A 25,077-nucleotide genomic window follows, 5' to 3' on the forward strand; every position below is an offset into this window, starting at 1 on the left:
CTTGATCCATTCGTCATTTGATGGACACTTAGGCTCTTTCCATGTTGTGGCTATTCTTGAGAGTGCTGCTATGAACATTGGGGTACATGTACCCCTATGCATCAGCACTCCTGTATCCCTTGGGTGAATTCCTAGCAGTGCTATTGCTGGGTCATAGAGGAGTTCTATTGTTAATTTTTGAGGAACCTCCACACTGTTTTCCAGAGGGGCTGTACCAGTTTACATTCCCACCGACAGTGTAGGAGGGTGCCCGTTTCTCCACATCCTCGCCAGCATCTATAGTCTCCTGATTTGAACAAGTCTTTTAAAAGGTGTTTGTGTCCTCCTTTCTGTAACTGAGGATAATGGAAGGAGATGACTTTCCTGTCTCTCACAGAGACAAAAATGGAAACATGTATAAACATTCTTTGAAAACTTCCAGGAAGGGGCACCTGGGTGGCTCAATCGGTTAAACCTCCAACTTTGGCTTAGGTCATGATCTTTGTGAATTTGAGCCCTCCATTCAGCTCTGCTCTCAGAGCAGAGATTGCTTTGGATCTTCTGTCTCCCTCTTTCTCTGCCCCTCCTCCATGTATGAGCAAGCACTAGCACATGCACCACCACCCCCCTCAAAAATAAGCATTAAGAAAAAACATCCAGGAAATGTGATGTTTATAATGATGGTAATATGACAAATAGTCTTTAACTGTCCTTTTTTAAATACTGAAAAGCAAAAATACAACCCTCATAATGAAACAGTCCTTTTTAAAAAATGCGTTTAGCAAGCTAAACACAGTATAGTAAGTCAAATTAGCAAACATTGAAATCCATTAGGAAAACCCTTTGGGAACTTGTATTTACTGATTGTGGCTGAGAAGTTTTTGTTTAGGCTAAGGTCTTTCAACAATTCTGTGAATGCTTAGCTTTTGTAGTAACAACAACAAAAACTGATGGGGGTAAAATCCATTATATTAGGGGATTATAAGAGGAGAAGACTGGTATAGAGAGAAAACAGGTGTGTTGTAGATGTGAGGGCAGAGAAGTGTCACTGTGTCTGTCACAAGGCTGGATAGGAAACGTTGGTCAGACCTGGGAGAGAAAGTGCCTTAATTTTTTTGGAGTTAATACACTTCCCTTCTTTATTCACTTGGAAAATGGCATCCTTGCCATAAAGATCATATTCCTAAGCAAATGCTTCCTCTGTCTTATTCTAAAGAATTCCGAAGTTGACTTTCCTGGTACCTCCACTGTGGTAGGTGGTTATAAAGAGAGAGCCTCACTTTGTTGTTGGTATGGAATGCCTTTCTGAGATTTCAAAAGGTCAGATTTTAAATGTATATGTATTTTTAATGGAATGAGAAAATGAAGCTCTTTACAGAGCGGTAGTAGAACATGAAGTCACGTTACCTTGTAGGGAAGGAAATGAGCTATGTAGGCCTTATATTAAGCACTGTAGGTATTTACTGCTTCTGTAATGGTGAAAGTCTGGAAACTACTTACATGCCCAGTAGTGAAGGATTGACTAAGTAAGTTGTTTTAAGTTTACGCAATGTAGAATGAAGTTCAGTCTCACCCACACATACATAATTTTCTGTAAAGAAAACAACTTTTGTATATACATTGTTTTACACGTATGTTTATAAGCATGGAAAATATAGGAACTTTTTCATTGTAACAAAATACAACATATAGCTTACTATTTTATCCAGTTTTACATGTACAGTTTAGTGGCTTTAAGTACACTTATTCACATTGTGCAGCCGTTACCATCATCCATGGTAGTGAACTTTTAAGTTTATTCGTTTTTGCATGATTTGCATCTTTTACAAGAATATGTTGATCTTATTATAAAAATTGACTTAGATTATAACCTAAGACTTTGCACTAGCTCTGTGACCATAAACAAGTTTAATGTTTTTACCTTATGCAAATGAGGATAATTAATAGTATCTTTCTCACAGCATCATTATAAAGATTAAAATAGTGTACATAAATGCTGATGTATTTGTATTTTTGTAGTGTGACGTGAAACAAGCACTAGACTGAGTGTTGGCTGTTATTTTTGTTCGTTACATATGTGATCCTAAGGGTGAGAAGGGTAAAACGAGACTTAAAAATCCACATAACGTGCTGCATGTTGTTTTATAGTTTAGACTCTGAGTAGGGTTTAGATTCGAAAGTATAAATAAATTAATATTCTTAATGAAATATAATGTACTAAAAACAGACTTTTTTTAAACATTTATTCATTTTTGAGAGACAGAGAGAGTGCGAGTGGGGAAGGATCAGAGAGAGAGAGAAAGGGAGACACAGAATCCGAAGCAGGCTCAGAACCCGATGCAGGGCTTGAACTCACTGACCAAGAGATCATGACCTGAGCCGAAGTCGGACGCTTAACCGACTGAGCCACCCAGGTGCCCCCAAACAGACATAAAATCTGAAAAATGTATAGTTTATAAAAGTAACGAATACAGATCATTTGCCTGCAATAGGTGAGCCTCTTGGTTCTCACACAGTTACCCTGGCACACTGGTGTTCTGGAAACTGGATCGACATGTCCTGTGGTAAAAATCAATTCAGGATATTTTCTCTACCAAAAAATAAAAGATAATATTTTCTCAAGTTTAAGATATTTTTTTCATAAATTTGTTCTGATAGTGATTGCTATTACTTGAAAAAACAAAAAACTTTAACTGAAAAAGCTGGAAATACATATTTATATTCAACTTGTCAGGTTTTTGCTTTTTTACCTGTTTTCCTCTTGGTGTAGTTTGTTCTAAAGGACATATGCTTCTGTTGGTGAATTTAAACTGTGTCTGTATACACACACATATAGTTATATAGATTTATTTTCTGCTAATAAGTTTTGTTCCTATGATAAAATTACACGTCTGTTGGATGGAGTTGTGTCCCTGTCCCCAGCTCTGTAGCTCATGGGGGACGGCACCGCTGGCTCACATGTCCTTGTTGAGTTTCTATATAACTATGTAACACCTCTATAACTGACGTGTTATAGATACCACAAAGAGGGTGTTCCTTTAATTGTGTTTTTAATCTAGAATACCTTGTCCTTTTAAAATATTTTGTTTCTGGTTCATATTTACATGATGTGAATGGAATGTGGAATGGACTGGAAGACATGAAATAGTTCTTTAAAGAGGCCTGACTTCAAAATGAATGTTGCCATTTGTGGTTAAAACTTTCATGAGTCATATTTGAATTCTTTTAGGTCATAGCTGTATCTTAGCTTAAAATTCTGTATATCATAAATTAGTATTATCTGTGCAATTGTTTTATTGCTTCACCTTTAAATTGTCCCTAGTGCTTAATAGAGACAGAATATATAACACATATACATATATAGTAAACATATATTATTTTTTGTTCTGATAATATATCTGTGAAAATGATTAAAAAATATTTGCAGTTGATCTCTTACAAACTAATCTTATGTGGGTTTTATATCTTTTAGAAATTAAGTAGTAAAAAATATTTCACTGTGACTGCACTGAAACTAATGACAATTTGTGAATCACTGAGGCTTAAACTGGGAAATAAAATATAACAGTTTCGATAGTCATATTTCAAAAAAGAAAAGAAACCTTTGAGTTTCTGTGATTTGTGGTACAAATACCTAGTACTAGTATGTGGTAGATCTTCCATTAGATTTGCCAAATATTTGAAACCTGCTCTGTGCAAAACCTCTCACTCAATGTTGAAGAAATTTTGAAAGATGGCTAATTTGCCTTTGAAGCAAAGAGAGATCAAAAAAATTATAAATTGTTAAAATAGAAGCTTGATTAGGACATGAGTCCCAAGATGTTGAGGTTTTTGGGGATGACAGTGCGGTTCATGGGGTACAGAGCTGACGGCCAAGAAAGAATTATTGAAGACGTCGTTGGCGCAAAAAGGTGATTTTATTAAAGCAGGGGGACAGGAGCGTGGGCAGGAAGAGCTGTCCCAGGACTTTGAGGAGAGACTGGTTATATACTTGGGAGTTGGGGGAAGTTTCCAGTGAGATTTTCATGTGCTAAATAAGACTCCCAGGATAGTAGAGGCTGAGCTCTTGTCAAGCTAAGGTTGTTTTCCCTGTAGCAAAGCATTGGCATTAAGACAGCAGAAAGTTCTGGAGAAATGTTTTACTCTACCAGCCTGCAGTATTTGTCAATGGGTTGCAGGTAACAAGGAAACATAGTTCTGTATGCCTTTTCCTTCTGCTTTTGTTTCCCAAGCCACTATGGATGGGTGATGTTGGGGCTCCAGGAAACGGAGTCTGTAGGTTTCTGGAGATTAGGCTATTGATAGAATTCCCTTTTTCTTGTGGCGTACTAAGATATTCATAAGGAGATGGAGACTCAGGTCTTGTAGGACTGATGATGATGATATGATCTCTATCAGTTAAACATTTGTTTTTCCCCTTTCCTTTCTTCTTGGGCAGCCAGGAGTGCCCAAGGAATATTACCCATATCCCAAGTAGTGTGTTTGTGTCTGAGGGCTGGGGGGGGGGGGGGGGGCGGTTGTTTGTGGCCTGTCAGCTTGCCTTATGCTCTCTCAGAGATTGGAGTGGGGACACTCAAGTGTTACTTGGTTGTGGCCACAGTAAACTGAGGTGTCCCAATCCCTGCACTTTGCTCGCAAACTCTCTCTACTGCAACCCACTCCAAGTCCCACCTCTTACATTTGGTAAATTCTGCACTAATGTAAAAAGGAGAGGCAAACTTTGAAAAAAGGTTTTTGAATGGTAGGTTAAGTAAGAAGCTGATCTAAGATGTTGTCACTCTGTCAGAATTCCCTTCCCGGTACAGCTCAGTGGCTTGGTACTGCCATCACTGAACATGGCCATGCTTGTGTGTACAGTGAGTTTATTTCAAAATCTTGTGCATATTTCCTACAGAATCCGTTTACACAGTGTACGCTTTTCTTTCTGTGCAGTTTTTTCCCTTACTGTGACTTTCTTTTTTATGTTTATTTTTGAGAGAGAGACAGAGTGCAAGTGGGGGAGGGCCAGAGAGAGGGAGACACAGAATCCAAAGCAGACTCCAAAGCTATCAGCACAGAGCCTGATGTGGGGCTCAAACCAAGGACTGTGAAATTATGACCTGAACCTAAGTCGGACGCTTAACCGACTGAGCGACCCAGACACCCTCCCCCACATTATAACTTCAAAATTCAATATTACAAACATTTTAAATCATCAAAATTTATTTCCAGCGTAGGTAAACATGATGTGAAATGCTGTCATCCATAACACACACATGCGGGCATTCTTATTTATTAAGAACATGGTTTGAAATGCCAGTTTAGTCAGTTATGTCAAAAGTAGTGTCTGTCTCGTAAGGTTATGGGGATTAAATGAGTTAATGTATGTCCTCAGAACAGTGCCTGGCATATAAGGAAGCATCAGGATGCAAAACAATGTGAACAGTGTAATACCATTTGTTAAAACAGGATTTGGATATATTGTAGGTAGAAACTGGTGAATAAAGGGTATTTATGAGAGAATAAACAAAACTGGAAATAGTTTCTTTGGGAAAGAGAAGCCTGGGGTAGAAGGGGGATATATATATTGTTGTCAATTTTTGAACTGTTTTTTAACCATATATTAATTTTAAAAATAATGTCATGTTTCAAGTAATTTAAGAGAATCTACTTTAGGGTGAGAATTTATGTTCTTTTCAGATGGCCCTGCCGAGGCACCAGTGACCAATGGGAACACAACCACGGTGCCATCCCTGAATGATGATCTGGACATCTTTGGACCAATGATTTCTAATCCCTTACCTGCAACTGTCATACCCCCAGCTCAGGTATGTAGTAATAACATGTTTACATGATCACTGCTTACTTCCTTTTTGAAAAGCCTTGAAAGTTCAGTTTTGGAAGAATTGTGTCTGAGCAGTCTCTGATTTGAAAGCTTCCTGTTGTTTAGGCCAGGGCTTGACAAACTAAGTCTGCAGCCTGATTTTGCAAATAAAGTTTAATTGGAACAACAGCCATTCCATTTGTTTACATATTGCCTGTTGCTGCTTCTCTATCACAAAAGCAAATTGAGTAGTTGCAACACTGACCCACAAGGCCTAAATATTCACTGTTTGAAGTGTGCTGACTCTTGCTTGAGGCAAACAGTTTAGAGTGAACAAGTGGGAGATTTCCGACTATTTCAACCTAAGATTAACAAGGTGACTTCAGAGGTTTTAAAGTTAACCATAGGTGTATAAATATTGATCGTATAAGCCAGTAGTTCTTTTTTTATGCTCTATTGAGCCATGCTCAAGATAGTGTTTATTTCTGGTTGCAGGAAAACCAAGAATAAGAAATTGTAGCAAATTCAGTACTCCTTTTTTATGAAGATAAATTGTTTTAAGTTAGCCTTAAAATTGTTTTATTATTGAAGTATAGTGTACATACAATGTTTCTACTTTTAAATTTTTTAAAAAATAATTAGGATAATATTAATGATCAGGATTTTTTTCACATATTGATAAAGAAATTTTGAATTGCATTCTTAACATTACATGGAATTTTTTTGCCTTCATTCCTTTTTTAAAATTATAAATTTTAATATTTTAAATATTTTCTCAGCTTTCATGAGGTATAATTGACAAAATGGTAAATATTTAAAGTGTATATTTCATTCCCACCATCAAGTTAACTAACACGCCCATCACCTCACATATTTACCTTTTTTGGTGAGAACTTCTACTTTAGTTCTTTCTTTACAAATTTCAGTTACACAATACATGTTAGAGGTCACGTTGGAGGTCCTCAGACCTTATTCATTTTGTAACTGGAAGTTTGTACCAACCTCCGTTTTTCCTCCACTCCCATGGGCTAGTAACCACCATTCTGCTTTCTATGAATTCAACTTTTTTAAAAAAATTCCACACACAAGTGATCCCATGAAGTATTTATCTTTTTTAAAGATGAAGATATTAACTTTTAGGAATGTAGGTTACTCTGAAGCATACAACTTTAAAATTCTATTTTAAATTTATACTTTGTAAGTAACTGTTTTGGTACAGCATAATTTTTGAGGTAAAATACTTCCTTTTCTCTAGAAAAACTGAGCCAAATGAAAATTGTTTGGGTGGAAAGTTTTAATAAGAATCTATATCTTATTAAGACTAATTGCTTACACTTTTAGTATGTATATTTTTGTTATGACAGTCATTTTATAATTACCACTAGAATTGAACAAATAAATTTCTTAGGAATTAGCTTAAATTATCAAAATTGCAGCATTAATGTTTATTTTCAGAAAAGATAGCTTTATTTTATGACTTTGCTCCTTCTTCTCCTCTACCCCAAAACATAAAAAGAGGGACTGTTACTACTGTTGTTTCAATTAACATTAATTACCTTATGAATTTGTGCAGGCATGGGCATGCATGTGACAATAAAAATTGTCTAATGCTAATGTTGTGGCTTCAGAAAGAAGCATTAGGTTATTTGACAATCTGAGCACGAAGAGCAGTTTCTTTTGGTCTAGCATTCTAGGGAGGCTGTTTTATCTGCTCGACTTCTTTTGATTCCATTGGAGTATGAGAGTTGCCTTGCAGCCGCGTAGAGAATAGAACCCACATCTAAGGCGTTGGTGTACTTCATGTGTTCTGTTGGGTATCAAAACAGGTGGAACAATGCAGACAATCGTTTTTAACTCTTAAGTAGCACCACAACCAGCAATATGGGGTGCGGCTTCTACCCTTATGAGGGATTTGTTGTTCTGGCCTTCATGGTTTGTGCATTCTGCATCAACAACTAAGAGGAACGGAGTTGGTTTTTTAAATCCCATCTAATTCTTTTTTTAGAACATTGATTTTGGACCAAAACCGTGCCAGTTGTATTGAGCCCTATATAATATTTGGTGAACAAAATTATTTTTCATCTGAACTACATGTAAAATGCAGACATGTTTTCAAAATAATGTCTTTAAAAATGGAGAGTGGGGAAAGGCAGGTTAAATTACACAATTTATACATACACTCTAGCTATGTAACTTACTAATTTTGGTGAGTTTCTATTACGTAAAATTGATCAGACAGAAATAGGAATTACTCTGAACCCTATACTGATTTTATTCATAGTAAAAATTTTATTAAAAGATTTCCTACTCGTGTGAAGACGAGAGAGATTTACTTGTTTGGCTCTGTAGTCTTCTGAAGGAGGTTGGAAATACTCAGCTGAACAGAATGCACATGTGCATTAGGGAGTTCCCAGGGAATCATTCCAGGGTTCCCAAAGGTGACTTACAGGAGCCATCCTTTTCCTTCTATCTATAATACACTTAAACCAACAGTATCTAGACCTGCACAGGTGCTGTGCCATGACCTTGGATCAGCCTTAGGATCCCGACAGCCAGAGAGAACCTTTTGTTTAGGATTCTGCAGTCTCCCAAAGTGTAAATTGACAGACAAAACTTATTTTCTAATCCTGGAGTTGCACTGCTGTCAAATGGAGCACCAAAAAAAAAAATAATAAAAAATAGACATAGGAGTGATTACTAGGCATGCTCTTTGGTTTGTCTGTTTTTAGACTATGACCATAGTCTAAAAGGTAGATGTTCCATTTTATGTACCTTCATCAGAAGAAATACACATTTAGAGCTTGCAGATATTAATTAGGCTCCTCTACTATGAGACTGTGGTTTCATTTTCTGTGATTTTAGTTGCCCACAGTTCGGAAGCAGATGCTCTTCCTTCTGATGTATCGCCAGGTGATCAGTAGTAACTTCCTGCTCATCACAGGGCCTCACTTCATCAGTCATCATGTAGGCATTTTATCACCTCACATCGTAAGAAGAGTGCAGTATATTTTGAGAGAGTCCACATTCACCTAACTTTTATTATAGTATATTATAATTGTTCTATTTTGTAGTTATTGTTAATCTCTTTCTGTGCCTAATTTATAAATTAAACATATCATAAGTGTGGATGTATAGGAAGAAACAGTATATACAGGTTTCAGTACTATCCATGGTTTCTGGTGCCAGAGGCCAGCTCTGCCCCAGTCCAGGGGTCCCTGAAGGATGGACGGTGTCGGTGTGGGAAGGATGAGAGAAATTCTTTCTGGTCACCAGGCAGGCATCTCTGCTCTGACTGGGGCTCAACTTTATTTTATAATTAAGTGTTTGGGGGACAGCACAGAAGTGACATTTGCCTTAGACAATGATTTCTGATGACAAATTTCTTTGATATGTAAGAATTTTCCAGAACATAGATTGGTAGAAGACTCCTGCATAACCTTTATCAATAGTGATTGAGGTAGGGGATTTAGATGCTTATCCTATGGGGAAGGAAGGTATCTTTAGCATACAAGACAATGTTTTTAGCATAAAAAGGGTGAAGTTAGTTCTTAGTGAGCAGGAGTCAATAGCTTGTTTGCTTAAGGAGAAGTATTAAGAAAAACAGGTCTTGGGGCGCCTGGGTGGCTTAGTCGGTTAAGCGTCCGACTTTCGCTTAGGTCATGATCTCGCGGTTCGTGGGTTCGGGCCCCGCGTCAGGCTCTGTGCTGACTGCCAGCTCAGAGCCTGGAGCCTGTTTCAGTCTGTGACTCCCTCTCTCTCTGACCCTCCCCTGCTCACACTGTCTCTCTCTCTCCTAGAAATAAATAAAAAAAACATTAAAAAAAAAAAAAAAAGAAAAACAGGTCTTGGGGCGCCTGGGTGGCTCAGTCGGTTAAGGTCTGACTTTGGCTCAGGTCATGGTCTCGCAGTTCGTGGGTTCGAGCCCCGCATCGGGTTCTGTGCTGGCAGCTCAGAGCCTGGAGCCTGTTTCGGATTCTGTGTCTCCCTCTCTCTCTGACCCTTCCCCACTCATGCTCTGTCTCTCTCTGTCTCAAAAATGAATAAATTATAAAAAAAAAAGGTTAATAATAAAAAGAAAAAGAAAAAAGAAAAACAGGTCTTTCAGGAAACCATTTTTGCTCCCATAATCACGAAAAAAGAAGTTCTTTTTATTTTTATCCTTCACAGGGTGCAATCAGCATATTCGAGGCCAGAATCAGTCACTCCAAATACTGATCAACAAAGATGCCTGGGGGTCTCTGCTCCAAGCAGAAACAGTTGGGTGGGGGGTGGATATCTGTCCTTAACTCTAAATTAGGCTCTTTGTCTCAGGGCCAGGCTCAATTACAACTCTTGTGTTCTTAACCCCCTTTATTATCTAAGTCTTGGATCTGCAAGGCCCATAGGAAGAGCCTTTTGACAATCAATCACAGTGCTTTCATCTGAAATCTTTTGAAAAGGCAGGAATATGCTTTTCCTTATGAGGAATCTGTGTGGGGCATATCGGTCTGATTTGGAATATTGTGAGGCCTGGTCAATACCAGCAGGCTCATTTCCAACATGAGCCAGTAGTAGCAGAAGGAGATTCCAGTTTTCGTTTCTCATGGCAGGAGCTGTGCAAATGCTACCATTTCCTTGCTGTGACTGTCATCCAGCGAGGCCAGTGTGGCTCCCAGCATTCCGGCATCCTCAGGGTACTTGTACTATATCTTGGAAAGGGTGTAGGGGGTTGCAAGGAGGCTACTGTAATAGGTTTCCCAGCCATTTTGGATTTTCTTGTAGTTTCATCTCTTCCACAGGGAACAGAGCTCAGGATTTTGAGTAAGTTCTTAGTCTGAACAGAAACTAAACATTATGAAAAGATTACTTAGTGTGATGGCTGCTTCATTACCTGACAGCATTAACAATAAACATTGTGTGCTTAATTCTGCCATTGTGCAGAGCACTTCTTGTGGTCGTTAAGCAACTCTGTAAGGTTAAGTCGTATCTCCCAAGTTTACAGAAGAGAGACAGCGGTGGAGATTGACAGTCTAAGGGCACAGTGTAGCAAGCAGTGGGACTAGAGTTCTGGTCCTGGCAGGCTGGCTCCAGCACGCTTGCCCTAAGTCTCTGTGAGTTTCTCCTGCATCCCTGGTAACTCAGGTAGGATGTTGTTCCAGTGCGCTGTCATACTCGGTACTCCACTGTGTCCCAGCTTTTACACATTTCAGATCTTTTGCAAAATTAAGTGACTTTTTGATCTCAAAACTCAAGTATTGCTTAATTTGTCACAGTAGATTCAACTGTTCTTAAATTTGTGAATTCAGTGCTTGGATGGTAATTTATTGCTAGGTTTTTTAGACAAAATGTTAAATTTTTTGTTTTTTAAAAACTAAGGCAAATTTATTTACATGATCGTTAACTTCTGCCTACTACTCACCTTATTCTATAGTTTGAGAAGACCCTTACCCAGTTTTTACCATTCTTAGAATTCTTTGAAATTCTTCATATCTAAAACAATTTCATGTAAACAAATGTGTGATTGAATAATGACTGCAGAGGTCATTAAAGTGAGATTATTAGCTGTGATTGTATAATCTGTGTGTAGATATAGGTTAACATTTTTCTTTTATATTAAGTATCTGAATATTTATTTGTATTTGTCCAAAAGTGGAATGAAGATATGGTTGAGAGCATAGGTGGATGAAGTTTTGCTGTACTTCATTTCTGGATAGACTAGAAACATTTTAATGTGGTTAAAACTGATCTAGGTTTACAAAAACGTGATGCAGCTGTTGTGCCCAAATCGCGAGTCCCAGAGACCTCCAAGGAGCCGGCACCGATGCAAGTACAAAAGGGTCTTTATCGCAAGCTCTAGCAGGGGCTCACCAGCCTACCAGTGTCATGGCAGCAAAGTGAAGCGAAGAACAATAGCGAACAGGGTTTTTAAGGAGTAAGGGATGGGGGTGTTACAGTACATGTAGCATCATCACATAAGCACCAGTTACAATTACAGCTTTGACCATACAGTATCTGTGAGGTGTTCATTACTGTTGGTGGGACCCAATCATGACTTTTGAGAATCCTTTGAAAATGACCAATTGTGAAGTGAGTTCAAAGGGCCCACGTGGGGTTCAGACAAATGGTGAGAAATTGGCTAGTTTGTATCTGCAGTTCCCAGCCTTCACTCAGACTATAGGAACGTTTCTTTTTACTTTTTGATTAGCTGATCTGAGGGCGGTCTGAGGATGGCTTTAGCCTTGAACAGTCTGAGGCTTTTCCTGGGACTGGGACTGCGTGCAGCCCGAGGTTTCTCTTAATGGAGGACTTAATTTCTGGCTCTTCACAGCTTTTGAAAAACAAAGGCTTTTCTTTTTTTCCAAAGATAAAATCAGCCTTTGCAGGACCCTCTTGCAGTCTGCTGTAGTTCTTTATTCTAAGGGATACCAGATCCTTGAAACAGTAGTTGCTAAAGGGGATGCCGCAGCCTCTCCCACGAATAGTGGTCCTCACACAGCAGCCACATACTGTTGTCAAACCCACTGTGGTCAAGGGTGTGACGGGCAAGAATGCAGTGTCAGTTTAACAGGTAAACACAATTTATTATGAAAGAGCTTCGATTTACCTCTCTTACATTAACAGATTCAAAATAGGAAACATTGTACCTTCATCCTAGATGTTGGTTTTGTGTGGACTTGTGAATGATCCTCTCTAATGTCACCATATTACTGTCTACAGCCCTGGAATTTCTAATTTCATTTACATTTTAAGTAAGGGAAGAACTATATGTTAGTATGCAGAATTTGACAGCTTGTTTTGGTATTCGTCTCAGGGAACGCCCTCTATACCTGCAGCTGCCACTCTGTCTACAGTAATATCTGGGGATCTGGATCTGTTCACTGAGCAAGCTACAAAGTCAGAAGAGGTAGCAAAGAAACAACTCTCCAAAGATTCCATCTTATCTCTGTACGGCACAGGAACCATTCAGCAGCAGAGTACTCCTGGTAATTCATTTCCAAATCTGCTTTCAGTGAATTGCAATAACATTACTAGAAGCATATATCCTTTGTGCTATAATATTATTTCTTGCTATTTTTCTGTGTACTGGGTGCTTCTTTGCAATTTGTGCAACTACAAAACTGATATGAAGCATTAGAATTAAAAAGCACATACAGGATTCACAAAACTTTATTCATTTAGAAGTAACAAGCTGTTCATGTATCACTTAATATTGTTTCACAAGCTTACAGGACAATGATTGTTTTTGAAGAAGAATTTTGATTTGCATGAAGTTTACAACTTTGTGTACAGTATGGTATTTTCTCTGTAAGTAAACAGTAAGCAGTCTGAATTACCACATGAATGCCAAAACTGAGTTAATAATTATAAAGAAAGACTAGCACAATAAGACCTATTGTTTACATAGTATGAATCTGTCAGATCCACTCCCTCTTAAATAAGGAGCTGGAATTCTAGGACACTTGCTTCCATTAAAGCTAGACACCGTCATCTCTCAGTTGCATGTTTGATAGTGGGAGACCAGCCGTGCACGTCAGCACAAACAGCACATAATCTCATGCCACGGAGTTTATATGGCTCTTGCATAGGATCTATCTATCCTCATTCAATTTGGTCAGGTTTGTAACTGATCTGTGTGCATTCGGGAAGTGACCAGCTCTGAGGGTGTAGGTATGAGTTGGTCTGAGCAGTAGGAATAGACTGGAATTAAAATTTTTGCTGTGGGTTGTTCAGGAAGATGGCGATCCTTTTTCTGTGAGTATAGAAGTGAGTGTAGCTGTATATAGTAGGCCTGCTTTCTTCATTCATTTTCTTTTCATGGTTCTTAAAATGCAGGTGTGTTTATGGGACCCACAAATATACCATTTACCTCACAAGCACCGACTGCATTTCAAGGCTTTCCACCAATGGGCGTGCCTGTGCCTGCACCTGCAGCTCCTGGCCTCCTAGGAAATGTGATGGGACAGAGTGCAAGCATGATGGTGGGCGTGCCCATGCCCAATGGGTTTATGGGAAATGCACAAACTGGTGTGATGCCACTTCCTCCAAATGTGGTCGGCCCCCACGGAGGAATGGTGGGACAGATGGGTGCGCCCCAGAGTAAGTTTGGCCTGCCGCAAGCTCAGCAGCCCCAGTGGAACCTCTCACAGGTAGGGAGTCATTTACTCTCCAGCATCTCCGAAATCAAAGAAATGGGATTCATTTTCTGAATGGTTTTATTTAAATATAACAACGTGACAGAAAGATGTGCGTACAGGTCATGTTGTATCAGATGAGAACTGGCTGTAGATATTATGAAGTTACATCAGAGGGACAAATGAGCAGTCACTGACCCTATGTTTAAAGTATTCTGTAAAGCAGTGTTAAGCATTTTTTCATTTCAGATTATAATACTGGTGAACATCCCATTTGTAACAGCTAGAAATTATCTTGGGCATCTTGAGAGACTGCCTCTCTGCTACCTGTGAAATTAGCACCAAGCTTCAACCCAGCTCCCTGGTGGGCATTTTTATAGTCCACTTTGACCAGCCTATTTTCACTACTAATTTTGGGTTTGTTTTGGTAACTTTGGCAAATTTGGAAAATATCCAGTCTCCTAGTCTCAAAGCACTGTTTTGTAAGGGATGTATCTAGGCTCTTCTCCATGTCATATGCCTACTACTGCCCCTGGCTTTATAAAAACTGTTCGTTTAAAAACCTTTGTAAAAGGACGCCTGGGTGGCTTAGTCAGTTAAGCGTCCGGCTTTCGCTTAGGTCATGATCTCACGGTTCATGGGTTCGAGCCCCGCGTCAGGCTCTGTGCTGACTGCCAGCTCAGAGCCTGGAGCCTATTTCAGAGTCTGTGTCTCCCTCTCTCTCTGACCCTCCCCTGCTCACGCTCTCTCTCTCTCTCCTAGAAATAAATTTAAAAAAAAAAAAAAACCCTTTGTAAAGTTGGGTTTCCTTTTTCCTTATGGACAGGTCCATATTTGCCTCAGACATCCCCTTACATTACAAAATCCCATTTCTTCTTAATTTAAAGCCAAGAGCTAATATTCTAGTAAAACTTCTTTCCATCTGTTTTAGCACTCCATTCTGACTTTTCTGCATAGACAAAGACGCTTAGATTTAGGTTCATGCTCCAGCTCCTCTTCCCTTTACAGTTCTGATTTGATGTTCCTCTAGCATCAGGGGGATCCTTGTTTCTGTTCAGCTGTTTTACCTTGAGAGCTTCAGAGAATAGTCTATGGTGATAATTAACATTACCAAAAATCACTGTATATCCTGTGAATGCTTTTACTATCGCTATTTTAAAGATTTTTTTTTTAAGTAATCTCCACACCCAGCATGGGGTTTGAACTCACAACCCTGAGACCAGGAGTCACATGCTCTACAACTGAGCCAGCCAGGTGCCCCTACTGTCATTGTTTAAAGGAATTATCTATATGACATTGGTGTCTACCCTCTGGGAACCTCAAGTACCAAATGTCAGTAACAGCTTTTGTGTACCCAGAATGCTGAGGCACACCCAGCTCGAAGTTAAGGTGCTAGATGAACCAGCAAGGAGTTACTTTTAGGCTTGGCTTGCTGAGGGGTGTTTTCCAGCACCTCTCAGTGGAATCTGTTGGCCAACAAAGTGTAAATGACATCCTTTAGTTGGTATGAAGACATGGAGACTTATGCTTCATCAGCAATGTCTTTGCAAGACAATTAATGACCTTTATTAAGAATACATTCCAACGCTGAGCACAGATTTTAAATCCACTCTGTACTTTGTGATAAATCTTGCCTTTCCTTATCAGTCTTAGAAGTAAGAGTAAGTACCATAGGGAAAGGGTTAGGATGCTTATATACATATATGATTCTAGTCTGGAAGAAAAATACAGGTTGTCTTATACCTTATATAATGAAAATTAATTTTAGATGTTTAGTGGTTAACTAAGCAAAAGAAAATGTATGCTTTATGCTGTTTTTTTCATGGGAAGTATATAGAACCATTTAAGATTTTAATGAAGACAGAATAATAGCTGTCCCATACGCTTCATAGTTTTGGAGTATTTGGCTTTCTAAAATTTCCTCAGTCCTTTTGTTAAAGCACATCCTGATATAGTTGAAACTCAGAATAGTAGACTCAGATACAAATTCAAACCTTGCTTTGCTTTGGTGTTTTTTTCAGTTGCGGTTAATCTTTGGGGGACAAGAAATAGACTCTTGAAAATGCATAAATATGGGGCGCCTGGGTGGCTCAGTCAGTTAAGCGTCTGACCAGCTCAGGTCATGATCTCATAGTTTATGAGTTCAAGCCTCGCGTGGGGCTCTGTGCTGATAGCTCAGAGCTTGGAGCCTGCTTTGGGTTCTATATCTCCCTCTCTCTCTGCCCCTCCCCCAGTCATGCTCTGTCTCTCAAATATAAATAAATGTTAAAAAAAAAATGAATAAATATGATTGAGATCACTTTATGGACAATGCTAAAAAAAAAATAAATAGCTATTTGCATTCTCTAGGGAAATAATTGGTAGTCTCCTTTTACCCCTGTGCTTTATTTTTCATAATTATGAAAAATACTTCTGTAATTGCTATTAAACTTCATTATCTTTTTGACTAAATTAACCTCAAATAAAGGCAGCTTCCAAGAAAACAGGATAACTTAAAAATGTCTAAACAGGAATTAAAAGTGAAGCAAACCTCATAAAATAAGTTTTTCATGTTTCACAGATGAATCAGCAAATGGCCGGCATGAGTATCAGCAGTACGAACCCCGCAGTGGGTTTTGGCCAGCCCCCCAGCACAACGGCAGGCTGGTCTGGAAGCTCGTCGGGTCAGACTCTCAGCACACAGCTGTGGAAATGAAAACTGCACTGCAAGTTTCATCCAGAACTACCACCTGACATTCCTTGCTAAAACGCATCTAGTTCCCCTGTTTATTCATGTACATAATATTTTTTTTTTCTTTTTCCCCATTTGTTCATATTAGGAATTATCTGACTGACCGTGTTGGTCCGTACGGATTAAATTTGATGTGAAAAGCAGGTTGAGAAACCATTTTATGTCAAGGGCAGCTTCGCTCATTTCCCATGATTTCGTAAACCACGTTATTTGAGAAGCTGCTCAGTCAACTTGCATAATCAGTTTTACTCTGGATAAAATTATAGCTCTAATGTTTGCATATAAGGGAAGTAGTTATCATGTTAGTAATACCTCTAACAGTATAAACCCCACCCCCAAATTAGCCGGTAATCCTGTAGGAAAGTACTGTATGATCAAATGTTTAATCATATAAATAGAATGTAAATGTGTCACTGAGCACTGTTTTCTAGTGTATCAAAATCTTTTGTTTCATCATTCACTTCACTGTGCTGTTGTTATGATGTGCTTAACAGGGAACGTGGTTAGTGAAAGGAAGATAAACCTGGATGTTACTACAAAACTTAGTTTAGCAAATGTTTAAAAACCTCAAATTTTATCTGCCTCTCGTAATCTGGACCTCCTCTTATGTACATAGTGCTAATAACATGAAGACCTTTCTCTGCACTATATGCAAACAGGGTAACTAAACAAAGCCACTTTCAATCCTTGAAGGTATATCCAGGTTTATGACAGTAATTGTGTTTACATTTTATGGTGCCTAGTATTGACAAAATGTTATATCCCTATATTAAACAGATGAATCCACAGACCTTTTTATTTTTGTGGGTTTTATTTCCTACAACGAATACTGCCACCAACCATACGAAAATTACTTAATGTTGCAAAGTGAGGAATTGGGAACGTTTAGTCAACAAAATATCTGTCATTTGTTTCTAAAAGCTGCTCAGTTCCACCAATTCTAAGGCCAAATGGGAAAAAGTATACGAGACACTCACAACGGTATCCTGCAGTGTCACTAGATGTACTCTACAAAGAACTTCCAGTTTCGTTGTAGGGAAAACATGCAGAACAAGTGAAGACAAAAACACACATTTTATACCATCCAGTCAGCCGTGTTAACTGGCAAGCTCTGCTCAAATGGATGTCCATCAGAGGACAGTAGAGGCTGCTGTGCTGAAGTAAAGTGAACAGTACCTGAATGCCGGGCAGCCTAACCTCCACGCGTGCTCTCCCGCGTCCACCAGCCAGGCAGGCTGCACCAGTTGCTGCTTCAATTTATACCTCAATTTTCACCGTGTCCAGGTGGTACTTTGGCTCGTTGGCTAGATTAACCTTCTCTGTGCGAGTGTGCCACACGAGAACCTAGAGGGGAGGGAAATCTGTTGGGTAGCCACGCTTCTTAACGCTGACACTCAACAAGGTCAAGCAGCACAAGTGAAATGAATACCTTGGTGCAGTTACTTGCTTTCGGTTCCAGTTCTTCAACTGTTGTTATCTGTTTTAGAAAATCAGATTCTTGCATCCCTGGCTGGGATCCACGACGCTTAAATACGGCTTTTGGATTGGACAAGATGACTTGAAGACTTACAGCAAATCCTTTGTGAAAAGTTAAAAAAAAAAAAAAAAAGACTTTAAAACAATTGGTGTACTTCTCTTTTTTCTGTAAAATGTTGGACACATCAGAAATTCTTTTACATGCCAAGTATGTGCCAGGTCTTGGTTCTCAAAGCTGAATAGGAGCATTACGTGTAGAAAGCAACCGTGACAGTGTGGTGCGTCCAGGGCCACGACGGGGGTGTGCACGGTGCGAGGGGTAGGGGACAAGAGCTGCTGTTAGACGGAGTCTAGGCTAGTGACAGTAAGCTGCTGTTTCCTAGAGGTCATCACAGCCCGGCATGTGACACTCTGGGAACTGAGAACTAAACGTAAATGCAGCCGCAGAGCATACAGACATCCCCTGACTGTCCCCAGGGTGTGAGAGCGCCTGCCTGGGTCTCCTGCCTCTTCTTCACCTTTATGTGTGCTCTCCTCACAACCAGCACTGCTGTGATTTACTCTGAGTTTAGAAGACTGAAAAGTACAAGTCAATTAGCTAGAAAGTAAAAAATCCATAATCATTTGGTTTAAATTTCCAATTTGGTTCAATCCAACAAGGGTGAGGGGAGGTTTGGAAGTCTATGCAGGAGGTATCCGGCCATTTGGTTTTGGGGTTTAATTTTTTTAACGAAATTACTGTCCATTTCAATGGTTTGGTCGTGAAAAATCATTACTATTGACTCTGTTTAGCAACTCTAGTTAAAGGCTTGGCTGTTACACACCCTGCTAGCTTTCTCAGCAAGCAGCTACTGTAACCTCTGTGGTGGTTTTGAAGGTCTGAAGCCCTGGACCTCTGCTCTTTATGACGAAGCTGACAATGTAAAGTCAGACACCCTCCTGTGAGGGCCAACCTCCAGGAACATTTCTCGGCAACTTTTTGCCCTTTTCTACATTGACTGAATTGATTTATGCTTCTTTTTGCAAAAACATAGTTAGCAGATAAGTTCCAAATGATAGTAGGAAGTAAGTGGGGAGTTGTGAGAAGACCACAGCCAGTATTCTAGTCACTCCACGTGCCAGACTGGGCCACTTCCAGGTCCTAGACCCTGCCTTCTTGGCAGGAAACCCTCCCACTAAGCTAGCTCCCCACACACACAACTTGGCCCAGCACATGCTGAGTGAGGCGAACAAATAAAAATAATCGTAAAGCGTTAGCCTGAGGACTGGCTCCGGTACCTCCACCAGTCCTGGAGGGAGGCAGCACATTCTAGCAGAAAGAACACCGAATTTAGAATTACAAGCCTTTTGGTTTTGCCTGGATCCTTGTACTTGGGACACTGGCCAAGTCACGAAACCTTTCTTGATCCTAAAACTTCCCCATTTCCTCATCTGCAAGAGAGGTGTGACATCTTTTCAACTCAGTGTCTCGTGTAAAATTAGCGAACGGAAGGACCCCACTAACTGCACAGCACTGTTCATGAGGTGCTATGGCATATATTTAAAAATACTGTTAGAAATAGGGCACCGGCCACCATCTATGGCTGCAGAACAGGGTTCACAGGGAAAGGGCCTGTGAGAGTGGTGGCAGAACCAGGCCACCTGCATTTCACACCTATTGGCTAAGGAGTCTGAAGCCTTCCCCAGACAGCCAACACAGCCACAGACCTCTTCAGTAAAAAGCCAGAGGTTCAAATTCGCACAGAAAAAGTAACTTTTCTAATGTGATTATTGTGTTCTAGGAGGCCTTGCTTTTTTTTCATGTACTTAAAAGTAAGTTTCTTACTTTTTCTTCAGTTGAGAGTCTGCCCTTCTCCATCACTGAAGCTCCTGGTATACTTTTCACATGGCGTCCAGGTACTAGCTGTATTTCCCCTTTCTTATAATAAAAAGAGTAGGATCCAAACCGTACAGAAGCCATTCTAAAACCGCGATGAAGCCACTTTGATTTCCTTCATTTTCCCTGAAAACTTTAACACATTCATCATGGTGACCACTCAAAGATTCAGATGAAGTGTAGTTTCTTGCTTTCCCTGGCTCGGGAATACCCTTCTAGCTCTTAAAGCAGAGTTACACAGCACAGTCTATAACTTAAGTTGGCCTTTCCTGGCCTCCCTGGAGAACAGGTGCACCTGGTGCGCCAGCACCCTGGAGAGAGAGTGCGGGCGGCTGGCTCACCGCAGCAGCAAAGTGATTTTCTATGTTCTGATACAAAAGGCGGAGGGAGGCAACTCAGATGGGCTGCAATCTCCCACCTCCTCCATTTTCTTTGCCAGGCCCCAGCTCATTGAGCTCTTCACAGGAAGCCGGTCACAGGCAGCACACGGGACTACACACTACCAAGGCCCAAACCCTTGGTCGCCTTTTGGGGAATCATGTGACCTGCTATGAAGCTGGGGAGTCAGAGAGTTCTCCCTATGAAAGCAGCACAAGTTCTTGAGCTCCTTAAACCACTGCTTCCAACCCAAGATCTCCATCTTGGGTTTTCTTCATTTCCAAGTATTTATGCCTCAAGTATTTTATGTACCCTTCCTTTTCTCTAGTGAAATTCATTTAGCTTTAAAGATGTTGGTGGTAGTTTTTGAGATACTGGGAGCCTTACAAAAATCATGGGACTAGGATTCTCTGTCCCCGGTCAGTTGTATAAAAAATAACATGCAAATGAAAACTGGCTATTCACTGTGAATGACTTGTTCAAGTGAAGTAGAGATAGAGTGGAGACATGGTCCCTAATGTAAGTATGTATGTATGTATTCCCCTATGCATGTATGTGTGTATATACATATGTGGATATGTGTAGTAAATGTGTTAGACACATATAAACAAAGTCTAACATTTTTTCTAATACCTAGCAACATAAAATTCAAAATGCCTGAGCTACAAAAATTACCATATGTACAAATAAGCAGGAAAATACAACCCCAAATATACCCCATGTGTTCAAAAAGGTAGAGGAAAGATAAAGCATGCTGAGAGATGGAGGATATAAGAAAGACCCAAAGGAGGGGCGCCTGAGTGGCTTAGTCGGTTAAGCGTCCGACTTTCGCTTAGGTCATGATCTCGCGGTTCATGGGTTCGAGCCCCGCGTCGGGCTCAGTGCTGACTGCCAGCTCAGAGCCTGGAGCCAATTTCAGAGTCTGTGTCTCCCTCTCTCTCTGACCCTCCCCTGCTCATGCTGTCTCTCTCTCTCTCTCTCTCTCTCTCTCTCTCTCTGTCGTAGAAATAAATTAAAAATATTAAAAAAAAAAAAAAAGAAAGACCCAAAGTGATCTCACTGTTGTGAAAAATATACTGGCTGGGATTAGCAGCTGATAAATCATTGCAGAATAAAAGACTAGTAAACTTGAAGAATGAACAATAGAAACTACCAAAAGGAAACACAAAAAGGAAATTACCAATACACACACACACACACACACACACACACACACACACACCAAAGAAACTGAATGAAAGGTTTGGAAAGAGTGATAAAAAAAAATGAAGAAATAACAACTGAAAACTTACTGAACTTGAAAATCAGTAAGGATATGTAAGACTTGACCTGACATAGGACATACCACCTAACTAACAATAAACCATACTCTTTTCAAGTACATGTCATATGATCAAGATAGGCCACATTGTCTGGGCCAGAAATCAAATCTCAAAGATGAAAATTTAAATTGTACAAACTACTTCTCAACAGCATTAAATTCCACAACAGAATTAAAATAGAAATCAATAACATGAAGATATTGAAAATCTCCAAATATTTGGACACCAAGCAATGTAATTTTATTTTTTTATTTATTTTTTTTTAAATTTTTTTTTTTATGTTTTTATTTATTTCTAGGAGAGAGAGAGAGAGAGACAGCATGAGCAGGGGAGGGTCAGAGAGAGAGGGAGTCACAGACTGAAACAGGCTCCAGGCTCTGAGCTGGCAGTCAGCACAGAGCCCGACGCGGGGCTCGAACCCACGAACCACGAGATCATGACCTAAGCGAAAGTCGGACGCTTAACCGACTAAGCCACCCAGGCGCCCCAAGCAATGTAATTTTAAATAGACTATGGATCTAAGAAATCAAAAGGGAAATGAAAAAGTGGTTAAGTGAATAAAAACAGTGGGATTCACCTAACGCAATACTGAGATTGAAAAATTAATTTGACAGCTATAAATGTTTACTAGATAGGAAGGGTCTCAAATCAATGATCTAAGTTCCCACACCTTTTTAATAATAAAAAAAAAGGAGTAAATAAAACCCAAAATGAATAGAAAAATTTTAATAAACATATGAACCAAAATTAATGAAATAGAAAATAGAGAAGATCAGTGAAATAAAAACTATGTCCTTTGAAAAAAGAAGTCAATAGGAACCTAGGTGTCTCAGTCGGTTAAGTATCTTGACGTCAGCCCAGATCATGATCTCATGGTTTTGGGTTCTAGCCCACATCAGGCACTGTGCTGACAGCTCAGAGCCTACTTTGGATTCTGTGTCTCCCTCTCTCTCTCTGACCCACCCCTGCTCACGCTCTCTCTCTCAAAAATAAATATTTAAAAAAGAGAGAAAAAAAGTCAAGAAAATTGATAAGTATCTACCCACGCCTATCGGGGGAAAAAGGAGACCTAAGTTACCAATACTGAGAATAAGAGAGGAATATTAGTATGGATTCTACAAACATAAAATGATAAAGGAATATTAGGAAGAACACTATGGCAGAAAATTTGACAACTTACATAAAAATGGACAAATTCTTTGAAAGACACAAGCTATCAAAGTTCACTCATGAAGAAATAGATAATCTATACAACCCGATACTATATAAATTTATAGTTCAAAATCACCCACACCCCACACACGTGCACGCACACACGCACACACACACACACACACACACACACACAAAACCAAACCAAAATAAAACAGAAAGCAAAGAAACAGAAAACCTCGAGGCCCACATAATTTCACTGGTGGAGTTTACCAAATGTTTAAGGAAGAAGTATTACGATTTTTACAGAAAATAAAAAAGGAGAGATCATTTCAAATTCTCTAAAGCCAGCATTTCCCTAATACCAAAACCAAACAAGTATTAGGCAAAAAAAAAAAATATATATATATATATATATATATATATATACAAGATAAGAAAACTACAGGTCCAACAACCTTCATGAACACAGAAAAATTCTTAAAAGTTTTAGCCAATTGAACCCAACAATAAATCATGACCAAATGAGGTTTATTCCAAGACTGCAATGTTGATTTGACATTTCAGAATCAGTCAGTGTAACTCACCAAGTTAAGGTGTTATAAAAAAGAAAAAAATCTATTTTATTACAATAGATAAATAAATAAATGCAGAAAATGCATTTGACAAAATCCAACATCAAGTCAAGATTTTTAAAAAGCCTGATGCAGCAAACTAATAAAGAGTGAACTTCCTCAACCTGGTAAAGGACATCTACAGAAAACCTACTGCCGATATTATATATACTTCATGGTGAGAGATGGTGTTAAAACCCCTGAAGGTTGGAATGAGGCAAGGCTGTCTGGTCTCAACTTTTCCTCAACAGTGTACTGGAGATCCTAGCCATTGCAATAAGGAAAAAAACCAAAACCAGACAGACTGGAGAAAGAAAAAGCAAGTCCAGCAAATCTCTTCCTCTTTCATCTATAGATAAACCCATCAGTAATGCTTATCGGTTCCTTCTGTGGTGTATCAACTTGGTCCTCCACACACTTGTCCCACTGGGGTATTCTTTTCTAATTACACATAATCTAATCTTAAAAGTGAAGGTGTTACAAACCAAACTTATTTCCAATTCTCACAGGATAGATTTTGGCAACATTATAGTTCAGCCCCAATAAAGATACTAATGGCCTTTTTTCCCCCTGACAGTCAGCTCTGGCTAGTGGTACCGGAATACTGCACTCTTGACTCACATCTACTACTGGCAACAGGTATCTGGTAATTTCAAAAGTTGGTCTCTACTCACTTGAAATAAGGAAAAAAAGGTTATCCATTTCCAACTTAAAATGTATACACACACAATTGTCTCGGGAATTGCTGGAGAGAGGAAGATGTGTGGGGAATACCTCCTCTCCTAACTCTTCCTGAGGCCACCCAATCTCCTTTCATCTCTCTTCCTAGCCGAGCACATCCGCCTTTTGCAGTGTGTGTGTGAATCTTCCCTACCCACCCATACCCTTTATTGAGATAAAATTCATACATGCCAAAATTTGCTCTTAAAGGATATGATTAAGTGGCTTTTAGTATATTTGTAACTCTGGGCACTTTTTAAACTTTTAAAGTTTACTTATTGATTCTGAGGGCAGGGGGTGAGCAGGGGAGGGAGGGAGAGGGTGAAGGAGAGAGAGAGAATGAAAATCCCAAGCAGGCTCTGATGCAGACCTCGAACTCACCAACCAGGAGATCATGACCTGAGCCAAAGCCAGGAGCCAGATTCATAACTGAATGAGGCACACAGGTGCCCCTGGGTACTTTTTTTTTTAAACTATCTTTTTCTATTGAATGGTCTTCACACCCTTGGCAAAAATCAATTGGCCACAATGTATGGGCTTATTTCCGGTCAATTCTCTTCTATTGATTCATATGCTTATCTTTATGCCAGCACCACACTATTACTGTAGTTTTATATACTTAGTTTTCAAATCAGGAAGTATAAATATTCCAACTTTGTTCTTTGACAAAATTGTTTTGGCTATTTGGAGTTCCTTGCTTTCCCATATGAATTTTAGGATGATCTTGTCAATTTCTGCAAAAAGGGCAGCCAAAATCTTGATAGGAATTACCCAAATCTATAGATTAATTTGGGAATATTGCCATTGGAGCAATATGCTTCTAATCCCTAACAACTGTCTCCTAATCCAGGAACAATGTCTGTACACTTATTTAATTTGTCTAAATAATGTTTTACACTTCCCAGTATACAAGTC

The 25,077-nt window shown here is 39.4% G+C and overlaps 2 protein-coding genes across 3 annotated transcripts in view; one reads left to right on the forward strand and one right to left on the reverse strand.

Annotated features, from left to right (window-relative positions):
* SMAP1 (small ArfGAP 1) overlaps positions 1–17,414 on the forward strand; it is a 181,663-nt gene extending 164,249 nt beyond the window's left edge. For both annotated transcript variants that reach the window (XM_039245811.1, XM_039245810.1), the window contains 4 exons: positions 5,659–5,786; positions 12,573–12,744; positions 13,595–13,908; positions 16,454–17,414. In XM_039245811.1, coding sequence (XP_039101742.1) covers positions 5,659–5,786; positions 12,573–12,744; positions 13,595–13,908; positions 16,454–16,588 — 749 coding nt within the window. In that variant the 3' untranslated portion in view covers positions 16,589–17,414. The remainder of the gene's footprint in view (positions 1–5,658; positions 5,787–12,572; positions 12,745–13,594; positions 13,909–16,453) is intronic.
* A 4-nt stretch (positions 17,415–17,418) lies between these two features.
* The window catches only part of B3GAT2 (beta-1,3-glucuronyltransferase 2), a 100,963-nt gene continuing 93,304 nt past the window's right edge, over positions 17,419–25,077 (reverse strand). The window contains exons 3-4 of the mRNA XM_039245812.1: positions 18,054–18,202; positions 17,419–17,968 (exon numbers count right to left, since the gene is read on the reverse strand). Of these exons, the coding sequence (XP_039101743.1) occupies positions 17,882–17,968; positions 18,054–18,202 (236 nt within the window). The 3' untranslated portion in view covers positions 17,419–17,881. The remainder of the gene's footprint in view (positions 17,969–18,053; positions 18,203–25,077) is intronic.

Source organism: Hyaena hyaena, unplaced genomic scaffold (assembly GCF_003009895.1).
Source record: "Hyaena hyaena isolate Hyena2069 unplaced genomic scaffold, ASM300989v1 scaffold_271, whole genome shotgun sequence".
Taxonomy (NCBI): Eukaryota; Metazoa; Chordata; class Mammalia; order Carnivora; family Hyaenidae; genus Hyaena; species Hyaena hyaena.